The 24,043-nt window shown below is 36.7% G+C and overlaps 1 protein-coding gene across 1 annotated transcript in view; it reads left to right on the top strand.

The window, feature by feature from the left end:
* The first annotated feature begins 1,481 nt into the window (after nucleotides 1-1,481).
* Nucleotides 1,482-24,043, top strand: part of LOC132200018 (uncharacterized) — a 29,859-nt gene continuing 7,297 nt past the window's right edge. Inside the window, exons 1-2 of the mRNA XM_059625176.1 lie at nucleotides 1,482-2,162; nucleotides 22,782-22,916. Coding sequence (XP_059481159.1) covers nucleotides 1,482-2,162; nucleotides 22,782-22,916 — 816 coding nt within the window. The remainder of the gene's footprint in view (nucleotides 2,163-22,781; nucleotides 22,917-24,043) is intronic.

Here is a 24,043-nt window from a genome sequence, read left to right on the forward strand (position 1 = left end):
AAAAGAAAAATCAGAAAAAGTAAAATTGTTGTTTGTTTATTCTACTCAAGTCATACATACATCATTAATCATTATATTTAAAAAAAATTCTCATCATGGAGTCTGCTCAACTCCTGGTGATTCATTTACTATCCTGAAGTTTTTCTCATATTTGAAAACTTTCACCAAATACAATGGCAGAATTATAATTTATTATTCTAGATGGAAAGTTTAATTAATCACTCAGGTTAATTGAATATAAAAAAGGAAGGATGAAACACACATAATTTTATCACTGTGAAAAAATTTTGCCGTTAGTGACAAATTACTTCGTCAACCAAGGAAACTGGTCTCATTTCGGCTCTTTTATCTTGATATAATTTTTTTGCAGCAGTTCTTCCCACTTTCTTATAGTTTTTTATGTGGCTCAGGATAACTTAACTCACCAATTTAAACTGCATTCGGCGGGTAAAATCATCCTTTCGGATCGTCCTAATTGCTCTTTTCAAACGAAATTGCACAATAAATACACAATAAATTATTAAAAATTTAAATTATTAACTATTTACCAATCGCTAGTTTAAACTATTGATTTTTTTTTATGACGTTTCCTCAATTGGATTTGGGTCAATAGATTATAAATAAAGATAAATTATTACAAAATAACTAGTAAACTATAATTTCAAAGTGTCTTTATTGATTTATCTTTAGGAAGCTGCAATTACTGCCTTTAATAGGTTATACAATACATACAAAAAAATCATTAATTTAAATATCATACACAGGAAAAAAATTATTGGAGATCATTAATCGTTATTTATACATACGTACTTTTTTATTAAATTTGTTAAATTTTTCTTATCTAATTGCAAAATTTTGTATTATCACCAATTTTTTTAAATATTAGATCTAGTACATTATCAGCTTTTCTAAAATTATAAAAATTGACCTTTCGAATATATTAAATATAAATTTTCTTGATTTAGAAATTAAATTTTTAAACCTGAATAATAAATAGTTTACAGTTCAATAATATTAAAAAATAGATAATTATAGATCGATTGAATCATGTTCTCTTTTTTGTTGAAAAAATCTGGTTTATAAAAGAATTTTAATACCAAAGTATTTCTCTAATATAAAATTACTTAATTTGCAAATTTAAGTCTTTGCAGTTAAAATTCAAATAAAAAACGAATCTTTTTAATTTACAATATTAAAAAATAATTTTTCTTGCAATCAACGCCATGAAAAATAACTTGCTTTGAAAGTGGCGGTTTCATCAAAGGACGTTTGTGGGAACAAGAAGGGAGTTATTAGCAGTGGGTGCGCGTGGTGTCAGCGAGATATCGGCGAGTGTCGATGGTATACGTTGTGTGTTGCGCTCCCAGGGGCGGTCGGCGGATCTATCGATTGGGGGTTGGGGTGCGCGCAGGCGGCGGGCGCACACCTCCCCTGCCGGATATAAAGTGGAGCGGCGGTCGGAGGCGCAACAGTTCACCACCATGTACAAAACGGTGCGGCATGGCGAAAACTCGCTGCAGTACACCATCCTGCCCCAGCAGGACGGCGGCCACGCCGGCCTTGACACGGAGGCGGCCTTCGGGGGCCGCAAGGAGGGCACGGCGTGCGGCCGCAGCGCCGTCCTGGTGGCCATCTGCGTGGTGCTGGTGGGCGGCGTCGTCGCCGCCGTCATCGTGCCCTTCCTCGTCTCCAGCAGCATCGTGATCCGCACGCCGCACCACCGGCCTCTGCGGCCCGCCCCCGCCGCCTCCACGCCCCCGACCACCCCCGAGCTGCTCGCCTTCAACTTCTCGGTGACGACCGCCAGCTCCTTTGCCGCCGCCGAAGACATCAACAACCTCAGCACGACGTCTCCGGCCGACGTCGTCCTTCTGGTCACGGCCGAGCCGCCTCCGAGTGCCGCCCCCGCCGACCAAGAAGAGGAAGCAGAGGCCCCTGAAATGACTTCGCCGACTCCTTCGAGCAGCTCCTCTTCTTCTTCTTCAACGACGACGACGACGACCAGCACCACCACGGAACAAATGACCACCTGGAGGACGGCGAGCACCGAGAGACGGCCCAGGCCGCCCCCGACCACCGCCTCCACCCCGAAGACGCACAAGTCCTGGCTGCCCTCCAAGTGGCCCTTCGTCGACCCGGCCAGCACTTACGCTCAGTGGACGGTGAGTCGGAAATTTATCGCTTCTTTCTGTCTCGCGGGACTCCAAGTGGTGTAATTTGTTGCCACGTTCGCCACAGTCTGGCTCGTAACTGCCTTGAGCAACACGAACCAATTTTGAAACTAGTGTTCGCTGTGTAATGAAATGAGTGCATTTCGTATATCCAGTTTATGATGATATATTACATAAGAAATAAGAAGCGTCTGGAACGGCGCCGCCAACGTAAAATAATATAATAATACAGCCTCCTAACTTCTATTTTATTTTTTAAATGGCTTCTATAGACTTTAATTCATTGGTAAGTTAAAAAAAGTATTTTAGGTCAATATTGAAAGATATGTTAAATTGATCAAATTTTAAGACATTAATAACTCTTCATTATTTTATAATTACATTTATTATGTTCTTCAATTCATAATAACTTATTAAAAGATATAGGTAAAGTGGTTTCACGTAATACTTGGCTATTTATTTATTGGCGAGAAGCGCGAGAACAAAAATAAATGATTGCAATTATGAATAAGAATTAAATAATTTTTGCAATTTGGTAGAAAAAAACAAGGTAAATTGAAACATCTTATTTGCAATATTCAATTGGAAAAATGAACTAAAATCCCCTCACTTAAGGTAATTGAGTGACACCATTCAAGACTTTTTATTTTTTATATGTTTTATTTTTCTTTATTTTCATATTATGCCATAAGAAGTACAAGAGGCGATAAGAGCACTAGCAGTGCGTATTGGTAGTGTAACGTACTTGCTTATGAATTCACGCGGAGGCTATTATTTCATGCATGAGAGATGTTCAAGCCCCACTATCTCCCGTTCGGTTAAATCATTCATGCGCAATAATTTACTGATAGGCCCTCTTGCTTGAATGCCGGACCAGCCGGACAATAACCCAACGTCCTTTGCTTTTATCATGCGGAAGGGAGCCGAGCAACGTCAAATTCATTTTTTTTTAACAAATTTTCTTGAGCCGCTCCGTTGCATTTCAGAGCCAATAACGCGCTATGACATGGTCAAAAAGCTGTTTTGGCTTTAAAAATTTACAAAAAATAAAAATACACCGCCCAAAATTAAGTCAAAGAATATTTTTTTGTTGAGCGCAAAATAATTCCAATTGGTTGCTCTCTCGTCATACAACATATTTTCTCTCTCGCTCGCTCATGAAGTATGCATTTCCTCTTATTGCACTCCGACTCGCGATATGGGAGCACAGGGAGGAATAAAAAAAAAAGAAAAATGAAAATGAAAAACAGCAGCGCTCCGATGCACTCTGCTTTTCGCTGAATTGCACCTGCCGTGGAGGTTGATCGCTCGCAGTTTACGTTCGTGTCATCGAGCAACGCCGATAATTAAAACAGGCCTTGCATGCACGGACGTGTGTTCAGGCGAGGGCGAAATTAGTTTTCGAGAGGAGTTAGGCGCCGAGAGCAGGAAATTGAGAAATGTAATGATGCAGCTGCGAGTTCTGCGAGAGAGAGAGAGGCGATTGTACCCGCGAGCAGCCCTCGTTCGGATAAGCCATCTGAGTCACCCGGGGGAAAATCTGGCGACGTTTTATGACGCGTTGTTCCCCAACTCGCAAAGCACGACTTTTGCCAGAAATGAGAAAACGTGAGACTCGTGCACGACGAACCATTTGTTTCCGGGGATAATCCGTAACTCCCGTTTTAAACTGGGCCATGTAAGGTTGGATTCGATCCAGAGAACCAGACTTTCAGCACAAAAGTTAGTGCAAAATTCTGTCAAAACAAATTCCACAATTTGATAACTTTATTTATATCATTGCAGAATTGTGCTTTCTATTCAATGAAAGTGAATGTAAATAATTCCATTTGATAACAACAAATGGAGCAGTACAACAATAATAGTAGTTTATTTGCATTATGGTTTGTTGATAAAATTACAAAAAAAAACACACACACTAACAAATTAACAACTAATTATTGAATTGAAAATTTTTTGAAAATATTTTATTTATAAAGGGCAAATTTAAGTATAAAAACTTGTTTTATTTCTAATAGAAATTTAAGCAATGTTTGTTTAAAGAAAAATATAAAATTACGATATGTATTACAAATTAAATTGCCAAAAAAAATTCAAGTTAACCAAATAAACAGAAAAAAATGGAAAATGAAATAAAACTAAAATAATCATCAATTTACGTCTCGATATTGTTGCAAAACTTTTTACTAATTATTTACTGAGGAAATTTTTAAGGAGTATTGATTATTATTTTGGATACAACCAAAGATTATCGAATAAAAAAGTTATTAAAATTTTCCTTAAAAACCTTGAAGAATTTGAAGATCCTGAATATTAATCAAGATATTTATTTTTTAGAAATTATGAAGGTCTCTTCCTCCTTATAATGAGTTTTTCAGTGGTAATTAAAATTTTGGCTTTGTACATAAAACATTATTATAATTATGAGTCAAGAGTTAACAAAAAGGCTTGTCTTATTAAATATTGGACCAGTCCAATAACTTTTCAATTTCATCCTTCTTAAAATAAGAAAAATGCTTGAAATCAAGCTATTTTGGATATTTAATTAAATCAAATTGTAAAAAAAAACAATCTTTGCTTTTTAACCGTTTTTAACTATTCCAAAATCTCCCTCTTCAGCGTAGAAGCTTTTAGAATCCATTTTTGTCAGCCAAAAAATATTCCTTTCAAACAAGTTTTCTCTCTCTAAAGAGAGTCGCAGAAGTCAGAGAGCGGTCGCATACCGAACTTGTCGAGTTAAATCGAGAGCAAAAAGAAGGCTTAGGCTTGCCGGCCGACGTGTGTGTCGCGCCGGCTGCCTACCCTCGTCGCCGGCAGGCGCTCTTTCTCTCTCTCCGCTCACTGCGGAATTTTCATTCTGCCGACGAACAAAGGGTAGGTGTTAAACGGTCGAGCGGGTCCAGATGTGCGAGACCGCACCTTCGCAACCGACACCTCGGCAGGCACCGAAGGCAGGGGTCGGCGGTGCGGTGGCTTACGTTGTTGGGGGTGCCATTATTCGTTCTCTGTTGTGCATTAGCTGTCGGAAACAACGGGCGAGCAAGCGAACAATCAATATTCGCAGGCGTTTATTGCGCGTCAGCAACGGGACATCTGCTGCGAGTTAATTAACATTTTGCTGCGTAAATAGACCGACCTGGATTTCATTCCAATTACCATTTCAGAGTCAATGAGGCTCTGTGTTTATCCTGAATTTTATGTTGAAATTAAACATAGAATCAATTTAATTTACGTTTTAGAATTCATAATAAGCTGCGTATTTTGGATATAGTTTCTAGCGCTAGAAATGCAAATTTATTTGATTAAACTAGGAATTAAATTCCAACCAAATTATATTATCAAGTGTTTCCCGGAACACAGGTCATTCATAATACATTAATTGTTATTTGAATTTTCAAAAAATGATTCCAAAATTACTTAAAAGAGAATTATGGAAAATTTACAAAAAATGTCTGCAGAATTAAAAACCGGCAATAATTTAAATTTTATGAAATTTTTGGTAAAAATCGACATAAAATGGAGAGTATACAAATATAATTAGTAAATAATTGTGTAAATAAATGAATAAACAAACATAAATTATATATAATTTTAACATAAAGTCTCATTTATTATATTTATAAGTTAAAAAATATTTTAAATCTATAATAAAAATCCTTAGTTAAGAGACAAATATCTAAATTATTTTAAAAATTGAGGTTGCACACAAGGAAATGCAGATATTATTGAATAATGGTAAAGAAAAGTCTAGAATCATAAAAATTTTTAATTATTTTTTTGCCTAGATAACGGATAATCCATAAAAATGTTAAATCTCATGTCCTCCTTCCCAGCCCTGGATTTTGACTTTTTTGATGAGGGTACTCGGAAAATTGGAATTAAAATGCATGATCCATCTCACGTCACAGGGGAAGCGTTAGATTCGGATATCCAATATTATTATTCTCCACTTTCGCCAGGGCACGTAGCGAGCGATAAATCACAGTCATGTTTGGAGTCTCGCTATGACAGCGAAGCGCGGGCGCGCGTGTGTGTGTTTTAAATGATAAGGACGAGCGGCGAATCACTATAATAGAGCCATTCTCTCTTGCCTTGCTCGCCGTTCATTCTCCGCCTCTAGTGCGTACACACACACACTGACACAATTAATGCGTGCGTATAAATTTGCATACCAAAGAGGCGCCGAGAGTGGGATAATGGCGCACTCAGACGCCAGAGACGGAATTATATAAATTTGTTGTTGCGGGGGCAGCAAAGTTGCCGACCGCAAACGGGCAAATAATTAATTTCGGCCAAGCAGGTGAAAAATTGTTTTCCGAGAACCCTTCCATGTCAGTCGCCGCTCCTGCTTGAGGTCGACCCACTGCCGGAGACGTACTTTTCCACCCCCAAGTCTAATTATGGCCTTCCAAATGCTTGCCCGCTAAATGTACATGAAGGGCCTGCTGTGGTGTGGAAATCGGCAAAATTCTATGCGGCCAACCCTAAACCCATGGGCTCTCTGAACATGTTATTTCAGAATTAAATTATGGTGTGCGGTTTGTTTACACAGAAAATTCCAGAGGTCCCTGTGGAAAATTATATAAATTAATAAGAATAGCTAAATATTTAAATAAATTTAAAAGACCCGAGGTTGTTGAAAGACATCTTTGTGTGACTTGCAATTTAATTTCCATCTACGACATCCCCTTTTTTTGAGACGCTTGAGTCAAAGAAGTGGCTTTGAAGTAGCAAAGTAAATATTTATCAATTGAAATCCACGTCGCAAGCAAATCGTCTTAAGTAAACTGCGGTTAAATTATAATTTCCTTGGTCAACAGAATCAAGGGTGTTGCTAAGCAGAAATGAAATGTATTTTTGCTCTTAACAAATTGAAACCCGGTCAATTTTTTGCAAGAAGAATTTCTTTACTGTAGCTCTGAATCTTTCTTTTATTTTTTTATTTTTTCAGTTTTCGATTGAATTGTCAACAGCCAGAGTTGAAACTTAATTAAATATTGACTATTTGAATGCAAATTTCGGCCTTTACAATAAAAACATGTAATTGTTACGATAAATTTTAATCATGGTTTATCACCATAAATATCCATGACTGAATAGATGATGCAATCCATTTTTTTTATCTTATGATGAAATCGAATGCAAATAAGTTTCCAAGGTCTAACTAACTTTTAAAATAATATTGCGCATATCTCCCTCTGGCAGCCAGGGGTGGCCTGGCTGATTTGCATTTCAAGCTCCGCAGATCAAATGGAAGAGATAAAATTAATATAAAAGCGCGGCTTTGCGTCTCTCTTTCCTTTCTCTGCACTTTTCCCCGGACTCGCGAGAGAGGAAGATGAATGTGTTCTTGGTGCATCTGGTGCTCGTCGCTTTTTATTCATATTGCTTTTTGCTCTCTCATCGTTTCCACCCGTGTCGAGTTTCCAATTACATGGCTTGCCATAAAATAGGCCGAAATAACGCAGCCCTTCCCAGACCTAACAAAGGCGAAAAACGTGCTTACGGAATTGAGCCGTGCCGTGCTATTAAAAGTTGTTCCGAGAACAAATTTAATGGAAACATATATGTTATTGCAGTAAATTAAAATTAATTATTTTACTTTTTTTAACAATTTGGACAAATATGGGAAAACAATTACTTTTTTTTTTTAATAAAATCAAGAGTTGAAATACATATTTATCACAATCTTTTTGAGCAACTGGCTGCAAATTGTTCGCGCTTTGAGCCACCTGAGGATGAAACTGGCTCTTATTCTTTCTCTCCCGTTGTGAAAAAGTAAGTCAAGTGGGCTGCGATTCATTTCTGGCCGCTGGCTAAACGAGGGTCTGCCGCCGGATTAATGGCACATAATGCTGCACTGCAGTACAGTCAATATTTAAAGTGTGCTCACGCCACGTTTTCCGTTCCGCTACGGATTTATTCCGTCTAGGCCGCGTGTGTAGTTGTAAAACAGCGGCAGGGGTGCTGGAAATTTTTTATCTCGCGAGAGGGGGTGCGTTTCTCACCCCTCGGAGACGTGCCTGGAACGTTAAGCTGGAGCAAATCCCCCCTCCCGAGGGCAGGTTTCACCAAAATTACAACATCAGCTGCGAATGGAATAAAGTATTGTGTGCAGGCAGCACCCCGTAGTTAATTTTTGCGACCAGTCACTCGGGAATAAAACAATGATTGATACGGGGACGCATCCGAGCGGAACAAGTAATTAAATAAAAATACGTACCCACGAGGCTGCGACCATCAATTTCGTCCGCCTGACAATGTGCACGCGGTCTTTTCGAAAAATGCGGCCCAACACGATTTTCCGCTGACCTCGGTCGTTCTGCACTTTTTTTATTCCTCGGCGGACCGTCGGGAAAATTATTACACGCCAAGCAGTTTGGCAGGCGACATTAATATAGCGATCTTTTTACCAAAAAGCCAAACTGCTCTGGTATTTGGGTGCTTGGCACGCTTCATTGGGTCTTAAGAGTCTTTTTAATATGGATAAGAAGTATCTCTTGATTCAATGGAGAAGTTTTATGGCATTAATTTCATGTCCGATATAACTTGAAAATCATTTTGAAGTAAATCTTAATTTATTGACTGGAAGTTTAATATTGAAAGTATTTAGTGGTAGACACCAAATTTAAAATAGTTATTTAAGTTGAATATTGGTTTCAGAATTTCAAAAATTAATTTTTTTTTAAATTTTAGAGCTGTGCAGGTTTCTTTTTTAATGAACCTGCTAACAATCCTAAAAGTTTACTACATATACCATGACATCAAAAATAAAAAAAGACAATTTTGCAACCTATAACGAACCATTAATTCCATTACAACTGAAGAAAAAGGAAATGATGGTTTAAATAATTAAGAATTCATTCATCTTTTCTTGAATTATTTTATTTGCCTATAATAAGCTTGGAGAATTTTTTTTCACTCTCAATGAAAGGCGACTTTTTGGGTTTAAATTTGTTTGAACAGGCCTACGTAATGGCCCATTGATTTAATACATGAAGTCATGATTTTTTTTAACAAAAATAAGGAAAACACGAGGCACTTAAATTATTAAGAAGTTTTTCCTCTTAAAATCATGTGGGGATTCAAGTTTGTAACGATTTTTTAATAGTTTTTTCAAAGTCTCAAATGATCCAGAAATTCAAAATCTCCAATTAGTCCATAAATGGTAAATAAATTGTGTTACACCTTTTGAATTACATCGGAATAATTCATAAAGATCTATCGTCAGCAAGGTCCGCTCGTCCCTTTCCCGCCAAAGCTGTACGGCCGCCCGTACATACCAGCTGTTCCATATGCGCCATGCTAAAAGCTCGCCTCTCATTGGGTACAATTTTCGGCCGCCCCTCCCACTACCGCTTTCAAATCGTGGATCAGCGGACCTTGATCGTCAGATTGACCTCACAAGCAAAATAAATAATAATTATTATTAATAAGACTTTTTTCACTAATCTATGTAATAAAAAAAATTCAAATTCAGTTCTACACTCAATTTTATTTGTACGATAATTCATAAATTATTTTTTAATAGCCTGTAAGGTATAGAAATGGAACAATGATCTTCGATTTTCAAATTGCTAGGAAGTCTCCGTTTTGAGAGCCAAATCGTCATATGTATAATACTTAACAATTATTCAATTCGGTACGAATTCCGTAGGCAATGGGTAAGCGGCACGGAAGTGGAATAACCAAAACGTTATTCAGTCTTTCCTAATAGACCTTTATTTCTGTCTACCCGAAATATACTCACGGCAGCAGCCCCACGTTTGTTCAAACCGTCCGAATCAATAATTCAATGCCTTGCCTTGCTCGCCGAGAGGCGAATTGCAGACAGCGGTCGGTGAATTATTGAAAAGCGACCATCCTGCAAGTACGTCGCAATTAATGGCCGCTCCCTCGTGTATGTAATTTGCCCCGCAAACACTCGCGTCCGTTCGCACACGTCCGATGTGTGTGCTTTTATTTTTACGGCCGCGTTTGAGCGCGCGAATTACTTTCGTTGGACGAGAACAATTCTGCTAATTCGACTGTGTTTCGCTGAAATAGAGAGAAATGCGGGCCGGCATTTGCGTTTTAATGGCAGGGATTGTCGATCAAATGTAAAAGAGGGAATGGGAGATTTTGCTTCCAGCCCATTGAAAAGAGCGACTCTTTTTAATTACGGGGGCAGTGACACATTTCCTCTGATTGCTGTTCAATCGCTTTTTACATGCCTCGTTGGTTCCAACTAAAGTGGTTTGGCCTCAAATCGGAATTATGGGCAGATCCATTTATTTCCATGGAAGTAAAACAAAAAATGTTGCTGTAAATCATTTTAGCGCCGGAAAAATCTAAAGAAAAATATATTCAAGTATATTTCAACCTCATTGTAAAAAAAAACTTGGTAAATAATAAGCAAGTAAACAGCCCAAGCAGTTCTGAAGAATGATAATTTGTTTTACGATCGGTTTGAATTTTTCGGACATAATTTTAATTAGCATGTAATGACTTGACGTGTTCTACGGGCAACATTAACTTGTTTTGGAGGTATTTTTTTTTTTTTGCATGTTGATGACTGTAAATTTGTGCTCAAATGAATAAAACTATTATCTAATCTAATCTAAAGAGTAAAAGCAATGAAATAGAAATAAAGAAAATTAAATTTGTCAAAAATTGATGAGTTTTAATTATATTATTAATTAAATCATCAAAGGTGGTCAACTTGCTCCTCATTGTCAGAAATTTGTATTAATTTTTTTTTTCAATGAAAACATTTTCCTTAAAATTATAAGCCTTTCTCCAACAGAGATCGGAATGGTCCAAAATCTCACAAAAATCAATGTAAATTTTATGTGAAATGTGTAGTAAAACAATTGAAGTAAACATTCATGGAATCAACTAAATCAATCAAATCGTTCAATTATTTATAAATAAATTATCTCGGAGATCAAAGGAAAATTATATAATTTTCATTTCATATTTATATTTAAAAAAAAATATGGTATGAAACTAAATTATTAATTAAAATCAAAACTAACAAGAAATAAATTTTTCTTCATAAATTAAGATAAATTATTTTTAAGAGTCGCGTTTCTTACTGATCTTAATTACGCTTGTCTTCTCGAAATTAGCTTGTTTTTGTGGGTCATAAAATCGTTTGTTTCCTTTTTCCTGTTTTCCACTGCCCTTCGATTCATTACACGAGTGAGCTGCGCCGCTGGGGAGGAGAGACAGAGAGAGAAAAAGAGAGAAATTAAAAACCGCCTGTGCGCTGAAAGGCAGAGCAAATGCGCAATTGGTGCGAAATCCTCTTTCCCGGCCAAATCAGCCCCCGGTCTGCTCTTCGGCGGTGGCGGAAATTTCAGCCTCCTCTCCGCCCTCTGGCATCAAGCAGGGCTGCCAGGGCCACTCGAGGCTACTTAGCTAAATTATCTGCGAATTCGACCAGACGAATTCTCAGTCGTTTCCCCGCGGGAGGCATTTCGGGAATTCGCTTTGCATGGCCGATTGGGGCCGCAACACAAACTGTCGCAGGTCTTTCCGCCTCTGCTTTTTGACGAATGCTCCTTTTGAGAGAGTTTGAAATGCAAAACCGTGTCCACAACTTGACGAGGAAGGTCGACAATTACGATTAGTTGTTAAAAAAAAAACATTGACTCAAATTTACACACTATTGATTTTAATTTACCCTTTTTATTGCTTTTCTCACAGTTTAATGTTAAACATAAAGCAAGAAATGAATTATTCAATTTGACTATAAACAATGAAAAATTGAAGCGATTATTTTACAAAATGTGTGTTCGGCGAACATTGCTCGTCATCTAAAAATATAAAGTTTTACATCAATAGATATTTAACTTTACTAAAGTAAAAAGTAAGCAAAATTAAAAAAAATGTGTACATATTATTTGCAAAGAATTTTAAGTTGAGTAATTTAATGTAGATGACAAAAAATTTCACTGATTTAAACATTTAATCAAGATCAACATTTTTCCAACGAAATTTCCTGAAAGATAGTTGATATTTATAAATAAAGCTTCTTTAATTTCGGGAAAAAATGAATTAAATAATGGGTTTTAATTCATTTAATCTTCCACATCTTTCATTAATAACTTTTCAATCTTTTTTGTTAAAAATTCAAACCAGTCTGGTTAGCAGATATAATTAGAAATCTTCCTAAATAGAAATTTGAGATTATTTTCATAGGGAAAGGTAAAAAGTAAAAAAAAAAATCGAGTAAAAAAGACGATTCAGAAGTATTGAAATATTTTCATATTTTACATTTCAATAAATCTGATCCAAAATGGATTTTAAAAGTGAGGAACTTATTTCAAAAGCAAAATAGATATTTGAATGTAGAAAATCAAATTGTTAATTCTGCCCATTAAACAAATAAATACATATTATTTATATCAAATTATATGTTTAAGAAATGGAAAACAAATAAATTTGGTCATTATTTGCTAGGCGGAATAAAAATTCCTGTAAATAACAAAGCGGATAATCGCGTGGAAACTGCAATTAATATTAATTTGCATGCGAAACTATTAACGCTTAAGCGGCCTGCAAAGGCGATTATCTCTGGGAGCGGCCCAATTTAATAAGCGGCGAAACAAACCAACGGATGGCGCGTCTCTCATACATATAATTGCGCATTAATTTTGATGCGGACTAAAGAGAGCGAGAGTGGACGTGCAAAATTTTTAATTAAACCGAGAGGAGAAAGAGGATTTGCGAGCGAGCGCAAAAAGTGGCCCCGCGTTATAAATCATTTCGTAATTATCACTCGGACGCATTTACCATTATTCTGCATTAAAGTGCGCCGCGGGTTGCCTATATTGTCGTGCGAGTGTTTATGCCCTGGGGATTAGGCAGAGATGCATTTCAGCGGCTGGAATTCGTACACATATGTGTATATTTTTGCGTGTTTGCTGGGTAGAGAGAGAGCAGGGCAGACCACTTCACTCGATTGCCCCTTCTCGACAAAACCGACAACTCGAGCCGCATACATAAATACTTACCCCCCATGTACGTACAACATTCCCTGGAATAAAACCAGAGAGACAAAAGAGATAGCCACTTGTAATTTCTGCACACTGGCTCCTCGTTTGCAAAATTTATGGCGAGCAAACAAGTTTCGAAAGTTTGGCCCAGACACCGCTATTCTAGACTAAAATGAAAAATTTGTGCACCGGTGAAGGAAAGTTTGGCCCAGCGAAGTGTTTACGGCTATAAAAAGGAAGATTTATGCCCTAAATTTTCCAACTTGGCGTGTATAATTAGCTCCCTTCTCTACGGAACAAAAAGGAAATAATTGAAACTTTTGGCAACTTCCATTTCTCCAGTGAGCGATTTTGGGAATTTTTAAGCTTGCAGAATGTGTCAATAAATTTTCTGCTGCTCACCAAATGAGACGTTGAAACAAATTTAAAGAGGAAAAAATTTAAATATGAATATAACAGATTGATTTAATATGGGTAGTATTTAATTGCTTTTGGGTTCGTGATAAATATTTGTGTTTTACACTGATAGAATAAATTAATTCCTATGGTGTTTACTATATAATTTATGTTTACATTTACGAAGTTTTATAATAAAAATGAAAATGCCATAATAATAAAAATAAGAATAATAATCACACTAAAGTTGAGCAATTGAATGTAATTTTATGCACTTAATAATATTAATTTATAATAAAAATGATCAGTTTTAATTTGAATAAATAAATAGATATTTAAAATTCTACTTAGAAAATAATTAAATAAAAAATATAATCACCAAATATTTCATGAAAAAAGCCTTATTATATTAAAGAAAGTGTAAACTTAAATGTTAAACGAATAATTATTTCTCTTGTTTTAATTTTTTCCTTTATTTCTAATTAAAAAATTCAAAAGATTTTCAATTATCTTCCGTTCGTGCTAGGTGTTTTCTTGACCACACTTAAGCTGGCAAGGCCGATTTGAAAACAGCTCTCATTGCCGCATCTCTTCCAACTTCCAATTGATTAAACTAGAGCGAAACAACGGCCACCAGAAAATATTCATCCGGAGCGTGGATGGAGGAATTGTGCCTAAACACGCCGTTTTCCCCTCGCCTCCTCCTTCTGCCCTTTTCGCAACCGCGGCGAACTTTGGTATTTCCAGCGCAAAGCAGAATTCGCGCAGCTGCCTCAATTATCCACGGTTGCGAAAAATAGCAACAGAGTGACCCAATTTGCTAGTAGATAAAAAAAAATACATTTTTATTCAATTTGCCTGATTAATTTTAGCGATAGTACTCATTATTTTGAAACAATATTTATGGATACAAAATGCAAAACTAGCAATTACAAAATTTGTTAAAATACCAAATTTTTGATTGAAATATATTTTCAGTGTGCATTATTTAGTGTTTTAATTTAAATTTTGAAACTAAAAATCTTTAAAATAGGATTTTGAAACAGAGCGAGGTTTTACTTCTTGATATTAAGGTTTTTTCTAACAATAAGCTAAGGAATGGCGTTTCTGAAGCTAACAATGGCATAATAATTGCATAGTTTTTCTTTAAGCGTCCCTTTATATGTCTTCTAAAAATGGATTTTCTGAATGCAATGATTACTTCAAGTGAAAATGTTTGCATCGTTGCATCAAGTGGAGGATAAATAAATAATAAACATTGAAAATATTTATTATAAAATCTCTCCTTCCTTTGCTGACTATGCTCGCGTAAAAGCACTTTCAGCAAAAATTCACTTGAAACTTCTGAAGAAGAAAAGCTGTTAGGATTTTCATGCAGAAGAAGTTTGCTTTTTCTACTCCACCACAATCCTTTTTTAAACTATGCTAATCGCGTTCTCTCGAGTTTGCATTTTTTTTCCTCTTCTCTTGTCTCACTCACTTCTCGCAGTACTTTATTTTCCTCATTGTTATTGGTATAGGTTTTGCTGCAGCAGCATCTCTGTTGGCTCTGGCGCGTTTTAATGTGCGCGCGCCAAGTCATCTCTTATTTTCCGTACTTTATTCCTGCCGGCGTCGCATATGAAATGCCCGTCCGCCCACCCGCGAGTAAATAATGCGCTCTCGCAAGACGCGCAGACTGGAAAATGGGATGCCGAGTACCCGTGGGCCCTGAATGCGTATGACTTTGTGTACATAAATGTGCACGCAAACATACCTAGTGTTATTTTAAACAAGCCCGAGGCGGATGTTGGTCTCGCAAGGCGAACCCCTTTCCACTACTTCTTGCGCCTGAAAAGACGCGCACGACTAAAATCAATTCAAACGGTGGAGTGTTTTTTCTTCTTATTTCAATGGGAAACGTTCACAATTTTCGTAAATGATTCGATAATTCCAGCTGATTGCAAACGGCGAGGGGGATTTCTTCGGGAATAAATTTGATTACATAATTTTGAGCAAATACTTTTTTTATTTTAATTATTTATCCCTCTTTGGAAAGGCTTCTAGTATATGTTAGGATTAGGGATAATCAAAATGAAGCGATTTTCCTTAAACTCAATGATAAGTTTTAGTTTTAAAAAACTAACTTGTCTTTACAATTTTGTTGTACTAGATATAAATTTTTACACTCTTTTTCACATTAGAATTAAAAGAGGGAGATTAAAATTAGTTTCACTAAACACACTTACGGTAAAGAATTGAAATAATGATTAAAAAATTATATCATAATTATTTTAATAAATTTAATAAAAACATCAACGATATAAATCAAATTTAAATAAATTTTAATGTAAATTTTTTGTTTAAAGGGAAAAATTTTTGTTTTGGTTCTACCATAGTTTTGGTCACCCTCATTTCATGAGCAAGACAAAGAAAATGCAAATAATAATCAGCAAATTTTGACTTTAATTGTGTGTTAAGATTAAATTTTTTTTTAAGAATTCATTTTAATTACCAAATACATATTTATTGAATCTTTTATAAAATGTAGAGACTTAATCCTCCTTGTTTTTTTAAACTGCTCTTTTGTGAGGCACTAAAACTGTTTCATTTAAATTAATTGTCACGAAGCTCCTAATTATATCTGTCAGCGGAAAACGTAATTCGCGTTCTGGTCACGCGCGCTGCGCCAAGAACTAACGGTCCGAAACATTTTTACGGCGGCTCGTCGGCGTCTCTTTTGCGAGTCTTTCTTCTTCTCCTCGGGCTTTTAATCCGCATTCGCACAGCAGCACCGTGCGGGGCCATTGATCGGCCGGCATCACTTGGGGACTATTAACGCTTCGTGCCATGTGCGAGGTTATGAAGGCGTGCTCGGCAATACAGCTCATCAGCGAAAGGGCGCCGCGTAAAAGTTAGTCGGTCCCTCACTCAAAATGTCAAAGTCTGACTTTTTATGGCGATCTTTACGGCCAGACCTCGGCGCAGTGGCCATAAATAATAAATAAATCCGCCGCTGAATTATGCAGCCCTTTGTGCTCTCGCGGATTTGAATCAAAGAAACCGCGCTAATTGAGTTTGGGCCGCATTAGGGTGGTGCAGAGCGAGCGTGTCTGCCCTTTCTGGCTTTCGTCCGACTTGAAATTTTAATACCGAGAGTTTGCTCTCGGCTCGTACGTTGTGTGTTAGAGCAGGCCTGCGGTGGTGCTATCGTGCGCCCGGCCGAATTGTAATCTTTGCAAAGCGCCGACCTTTGTTTCCTTGGCCGGGGGTAAAGACGCCGTCTCTGTTTTCTTTGCGGGCACGTCCTGCGTTAATTTTGCGTGTTTGCCTTTGTCATCAGGACCCACCAAAATCGGACAAAGTCACACTCTGATGTTTGCCTTGGGCCTCGTGTGGTTCAATTAGTTCAGATAAAATCATAAACGAATTTTTTTTGTTTTTTTTGTAGAGTTTGAAAATAAATTTTTTTGCGTGGTTTTATATTGCTAATTTATTTAAAGCCCTTTAAAAATGGGTTTTATTTTAAAAAGTGAGAATCAAAAGCTTATTTCAGAATAGTAATTTTGTTAATTTTCGAGAAATTTCCATTTGAACATTACATGGTGGAAACAACTACTTTTAATTTGAGTTTTAGATGAATAACGGAAAATTTCAGTCTAATTAGCATCAATCAAAAATTCAGCCAAGACGGAATTATGTGACAGAAATTGATCAGAATATATTATTTTAAATTAAATTTCCCATCGTAGAGCACAATAGATGTGAATCAAGATTTAAATATTGTTTCAGTCAACTTTGCAATAGATATAAAAATTTAAATTTATTAAAATACAGAGTAGAAAAATTAGCATAGAAAAATGGATTAAATTAACTAATTTTACTCATTTAATTTAACCGGAAAGCTCCAAGGATTGTTTTTTTTTTTTAGCTCAGACACGAAAGCATTTTCCTCTTTCCTCCCAAATCGCTGACAATCATTGTTGGTTATCTAACGTAGTAAAAAAAGCTGTTAAAGGGGCAGACTTGTGAGTCTGGAGAGCTATCAGTCTTCATCTGCACAGGAGTAAAATGTCACATAATCATAACAAAGCTAAAATCTCAGTCAGTCAGACGATGGCACAAAGGAGCAAAAACAAGCTTTCGCGTCCCAATTTTGACAAAAAATAAGCCACCGGCGTTTCATGCAAAGTACGAGGAGAACTAGCTGCATATTAGTTTTTATCGTTTTTATTAGGCACTCGACATACATACTGACGTCTTCTATTTCCTTGAAAATGTACAAATTTAACAATTTTTTTCAAACTTTCTAGTCTTTTTTTAGTTTCTTAAGAAGGGTAAACAAAATGAAATCTAGGAAATGACTTTTTTATTTTTTATTTGTCAATGATAAGAGAATCCCTTTTCCATTTCATAAAAAAAAAAAATAAATAAAAAAATCCTCTTTTCCATTTGATTGGACGTTCGTAGAACCAAAGAGCAGTGGAGCAAAACAAAGAAAATTTTTTTTCTAAATCCGTTTTGAGTGGAAAGTGAAGAACAAGAAATCTCGGTGGCGAATCAATTTGTCTGGTAAGCAAACGGAGAGTGAACGCAATAAGCTAGGTGTCCGCGTCCAAAAGTAGAGAGAGCTTCTCTGCTCCGCTCTTCTCCTCTACCATGTCGTTCAATTTGCCAGTCAGAAAGTCTTGTTTGCCGAGCCTGATTGGCGCGAGAGTGTAAAAATTCAATTTGGCCCAACAACCATCTCAGTCAGAGACCTCTGGCCTCGTCGTTTTTCTGAGTTGTGGCGGCCAGTCCGGCTCTCTATATATTGATCCCAAATGTGTGCTCCACATTTGTCGCAGCAGCAGCAGCAGTCGTTCGAGCGTTATTTATTACTCACGACTTTGATCAGAAAAGACAAAAGGAAACGTGCAGGAATGGAAAGTAGTGCGAAGAAAAAGGGTGCATCCAGTCTCGGCTGCTGCAAATTGGGTTTATATCACTTTTTGCCGCGTTGCCATGGCGACACCGGCTGACGAGAAATACACACGAGCGAGAAGAAGTGCGAATTTCCTCCATTAAAGAAAATGGCCCGAAATGAAGCCGAGCAGATATATTCGGAAAAGCTGAAAGCGGAAGGAACCGGTGGATGTGTATTAAATTATTATTGCTATCAATTCTTCGACACTTTCGCAAGAGTCTGCTTTTCGCCGCTTAAAAGCGAATGTTATTTTCTTTAGGCGCCGAACGGGATTTTCCTGGACAATTGCAAAAAAAAACTGTAAGATAATAATTTTAATGAAACGTTTATATTAGAGAAGGTTGTCAAAAAAGGTTTCGTGAAGTTTTAATTTTGTGTGTAAAATCTGATAAAATCCAGTAAAATCAATTTAGATTTTTTAGAAATAAACAAAATATTTAAACTCATTTAATTATTATTACTCTTTCATTTATTCTTTGAAAGAGACTAATTTTTAATATCATAGATTATTGTGTATTGTGGAACTAAGATTCAAATATACGTTTTTTTTAACGTGTAGGATATCAATTTTTAATTGTTGAAAAAATAAATGCAGAATATCATGATTTTCTTTGTTAGATTTTTTTATCTTTATCACAGATTGTGAGGCATAATTTTTGTAATAAACATCAATTAAGTTTTTTTTCAAATTCAAAATTATATTCAGGATCGATCAATTTTGTTTTCAAAGAGAAAACTAAACTCATTTGACCTTTTCCGCTCGAAATATTTTCTCTTTCCTGACTGATACCATTTCTTAATTTGACATCTCCATCAGGCCAAAACGGGCCAAGCTCTTTGTCAACGCCCAAAACACGTCTCTCTTTTCGCAAATCCTTGCCGTTGTTTCGCGGACATGCAACTTCTGTCAAAAATTGTCATCGTAAAAATGATATAAAGTCGCTGCCCAGCCTCACGTGATTCGCAATAAAATAATAAAATATGGCGTCGATCGATTCATGCCATGTGAAAGCGCGTTTGCATTTGCCTCCCTGTATCATTGTGTGCCGATATTGTGCTTCGGAACAATACACACGGAGAGACACACAAAGCAGGGCAAATACATACACACGCCTCAATAATGGCACCAGACACGTTCCGTTGGCGGGATGTAAAAAGTCACGACCCACGTCGATAACATGTCTCTGCGCTCACCGGCGAAATTGAGCTTTTGAAATAAACGATTACTGCATTCCACGTTTTCACGGACTCTAATCTTACATGAGCTAAAAATTTGGATTCTTTTTAAGCAAAAAAGGGGAAGTTAAACCCAATTGTTCGATGTAATGATCAAAACTGAATCACTTCCTTGTTCAGATGAACCTATTTTTTCAAACTAAACCAAAACATTATATTATACTAAAAATGGGAATCTATTGAATTATGTGTTTTTACTGTGCATATGACATACCTCTTCAATTAAAGAAATCCATTAATCAATCCTTGATCTTGAAACTCTACAAAATATTATGGCCGCTTGAAAGTCCTAAAATTCCGGCAAGAAGCGAAACAGCGATGCAAATAAATGGGACATCTTCATAAAAATAAAAAAGTCAATGGCAAAAGGCGCTTCTTAGAAAAAAAATAACACCAGATTATAAATAATAAAAACTTAATTGTATTAGCACTGAAAACTGAAAATCACAAATGTTGATATAATTTCATATATAAACTTTTGAGAAACAGTTTCCCCAGTTAAATGTTGCAAAGCATATATTTTATAAAAATTAATTCAAGGAAAATTAAATGAAGTTTCTGTATCAATTTATGCATATTTTATCAAAATTAAAAATTAATTGAAAATTAAGAAATAAAAATTATCATTTACATGTTCATTTAAAGAAACTTTCAAATAAATTTAAAATTAACATCAGATTAATATTAGCAATATAACAATTAAATTTTGTGTAAACGCTTATAACGCAGAATATTTTCTCTTGTAAATAATTTATGCAAAAGTAATGGAAAAGTAATACATGATTACGTCACATGACTTTTACTATAGCATAATAAAATTTTTTCTCCTCTCTACCTTGGTTGTGTAAGCCCCGTTTTACGTACTAGATAAGATTTTTTATGCATGGTGCGGTTGAAACAAGATTCAATTCAGGCTGATATAAACATACTAAGATATTGCGTCCTCCATGCGCCTCTCTCAATTTCATCCCCTGCTCTAGCCCGGAGGCATCAACTGCATATACTGCTGGCGTGTGCGCTTCTCTCTCGTATTGACAAAAATGCGAAACAAATTCCCGAGTAAACCCACTTTGCGCGCAAAAAGAAAGAGTTCGAGTCAACCAGGCATGAGACTCACTCAACTCCTTTGAGAGACGCGCCGCAAAAACACGAGTTGGTGCTACAAATAAACCTTTGACTTATTTCGAGAAAATGAAATTTCGCAACGCCGTATTTGCGAATCCAAATTAAATTTCCTTCTGGAAGTTTCAAAAATATAAAAAAGACGAGGCCATTTCCACGCACGGTTGCCTTTTCTCTTTTCTTTATTGGGCAAAGCAGCCGTCGTTTGTTATTTTTTTTAAGGGTGCTCCGCTTTCTCATTCCCGATTCACCGCCGAGAGCGGATAAAAAACAAAAACGGTCGAGTGTCTTTTATGGTTGGAGGGTCCGGACTGACGAAAGCAGGCGTGCCACTGGCCTTGGACGAAATAAATTTTGCCCGATTGCATAAAGCAGTCGTTTGTGTGCAAATTAACCGACGCCGGCGGTTTTCCTCGGAACGCCGAAAAAGCTCAAAGCTTTTAATTCTTAAAGAAGCTTCTCTCCCAGAGTTTAATCTCAAAGAACCGACGAGGCTCGTCTTTAGAGTAGATTGTGAGAGAGACGTAAGCGCATTTTCGCTTACACACGTCCAAATTCTAGCAAAAGAAAATCGTCTGCTTCGCTTAATTACAAAATCTGCGAAACTAACAAAGTGCACCGCCATTAATAAATGCACAAGTTTAATTCAAACAAGAGAGGAAATTGAAAGAGGTGCTCAGACTTTGTCAGTGACGAGAAAAGTCATTGCGGGAGATGAGATTTTCTATTAAAACTGAGTTACTAGACACTTCCATGCCACGCCAAGGAAAAACGGCAGCTATTTTGCTGCCATTCCTATATTCATTATTGAATTGTCTGTCTAGACGCTCAACCTCTATTCCAGCAACTATATCAATAAATCTATAATATTTTTTCCCCAATATCTTTGCATTTGTGTGCTGTGTTCTCCTTTAATAGGAAAACCAATGACATTTTATCTTTTTTAGTTTATTAAAATACAATATCTGAATGGAGAATAAATAAATAAATAAAATTTATTTTATCTTAAAATAATTTAAATTCACATGAAAAATTTCATCTCTTCTCATTGCGCTCTGTTCCAAGTTAATTATCCTGTGCATTCTCACAATTCAAGTCTCACTGTGGAATTCCACTGATGAAGCCATTCATTTCTTAAGCTCCAAATTAAAACGCGCGCTCGTAATTTACGAGCTGCCGCGAATTTCGTGTGGCAAAAATTCCCAACCATATTTCACTTCCGAGTCGGACGGCTGCTATTTATAATTAATTACGCCCAAGAGTCGAAAACCGAAACGTCTCATTACCGAGCTCTCTTTTTACGACGCACCTTAATCGAATTCCTCGCCTATTTTGTTTTATCGTCTTGCCAGGCATAAAATTGGTCCTGAATTTATTGCTAATAACGCCCCGACGCGCGCCATAATTCAAACGGGAATTTCCTTGATACGCGAAATTGCTGGGGCTCAAAGGATTTGTCCTCTTTCCTTTATATTCGCGGATCCAAAATTGTTTCTCGGAATATAATCGTCGTTCATCTTAACCTGTGATTAATGACTGACGCAGTAATCCCTTCTCCACACATAAATTCACCTGGAGGAAGATAAGCTCGGAATAATTGCCCTAATAAAAACGCAATTTGAAATCCAGACTGAAAATGTGTCTGAAAAGTTTGTGAACCTTGTTTTTATTTCAATTTTTCCGGCGCCATATTTCAGAAAGCACAACATGTTCCTTTCTGCATTTGTATATTTTTGCATGGGCTATAAAAATTTTACAGCATGTACAAGGGTCGTCTCAGAGCGTACGGCTGACCCACGAGCGCCGCGTATAAAATGCAAATTCCTCGGGCGATATTTCAGCTTTATTTTCATGCTAATGGCCGCGGCCATGACACAACACGCGAGAAGGAAAGTTTTGCTAAAGAAACGCTCGGCGTTCGTTTTGCAGGAGTTGGCGCGACAAAGTGCTTTAGTGCCGGCCGCATGTCTGGGGGCGCTGCTCTTGGCCGTCGTCATCGCAGTGGCCGCCTGCTTGGCCACCCGCCGGAGAAGACAGTCTGCGAGACGCAGAAGACACGTTGGGGTGAGTAAAAAATTAAAAACTATAAATACAAATTAGTGTATTACAAAATTATTTATATTTTATATACTTTTTTTATGTTTTTAATTTTATTTGAAATGTAAAAAAAAATGAATTTTAATATTTTTGTTTTGTCTCCACAAAATACATAATTTAGAAGTGAAAACAAATTAATATTTGCTTTTATTTATTATTCCTCGGAACTTCAAGCAAAATACTTGCTAGTGGTGGGGCCGTTTTTTCCAACAATTCCTTTCTTTTCAAATAAATTTTTTTCAACAATGGAATTTAAACAATGTGATTTAGCAATTTGGACAAATAAACAATTATAATATTAATAAAAAAAGAGGGGAAAAGTAACTATTTAATTGAAAAATTTCATTCCCTCATATATTAGAGTCCTATTCTTCACTTTTCAATTAAATCAAATTATCTTAAAACTTCTATAATAAAGTTAACACGAGTCAATATGAACAATATTTCCAATTAAGAAATATTTGCATCTCAGAGAGACCTGCAGTGGGCGTGCAAGATTGCAAAATGATTAATTTTCATTCAGTAAACGTGACAACTCTTCGCAAACGATTCAAAACTTTCCAATTAATTATAACTTTTAATGAACGCACAGAGCAAATTTCCACGTCAATTACGACACGGATGGAAATTTTCATCCAAACAAAGCGTTTCAAGCTTCACTTGAGACGCGCGCGTGCCTTCCAAATCAATATTTCTATTCCAAGCCAATATTGCCTGAATAAATAGCGGACTATTTACCAAACTTTCAAACACCGAGCCTCATAAAACAGACAAAAAAAGTTGCCCGTGCTCTTCGGCTGTTGGTACCGACGGTGCAAAATGGACTCGGCGCGTCGTAAACTGAATTTTTCCGGCACTTTTATTCAATATTCGGGCTGGCAACTTTTGCGAGTAAATTAAAATTCGAGGCGGCGCTCGCGGGAAAGTCAGACGCAGCAGCTCTACGATCCGCAGGCGAAAAGTCTTGAGGGTGGAAAAAAGTTTAATTTGCGTTTTCGCCCGGCGAGAAAGAAAGAAAGGAAGCAATTTCAGATTCAAGGCACGCGCTGAACAAGAGCTCTGTCTCGGACGTTCGTCATTCCTATTGTACATTC

The sequence above is a fragment of the Neocloeon triangulifer genome, unplaced genomic scaffold (assembly GCF_031216515.1).
Source record: "Neocloeon triangulifer isolate White Clay Creek 2 clone unplaced genomic scaffold, ASM3121651v1 ptg000014l, whole genome shotgun sequence".
NCBI lineage: Eukaryota > Metazoa > Arthropoda > Insecta > Ephemeroptera > Baetidae > Neocloeon > Neocloeon triangulifer.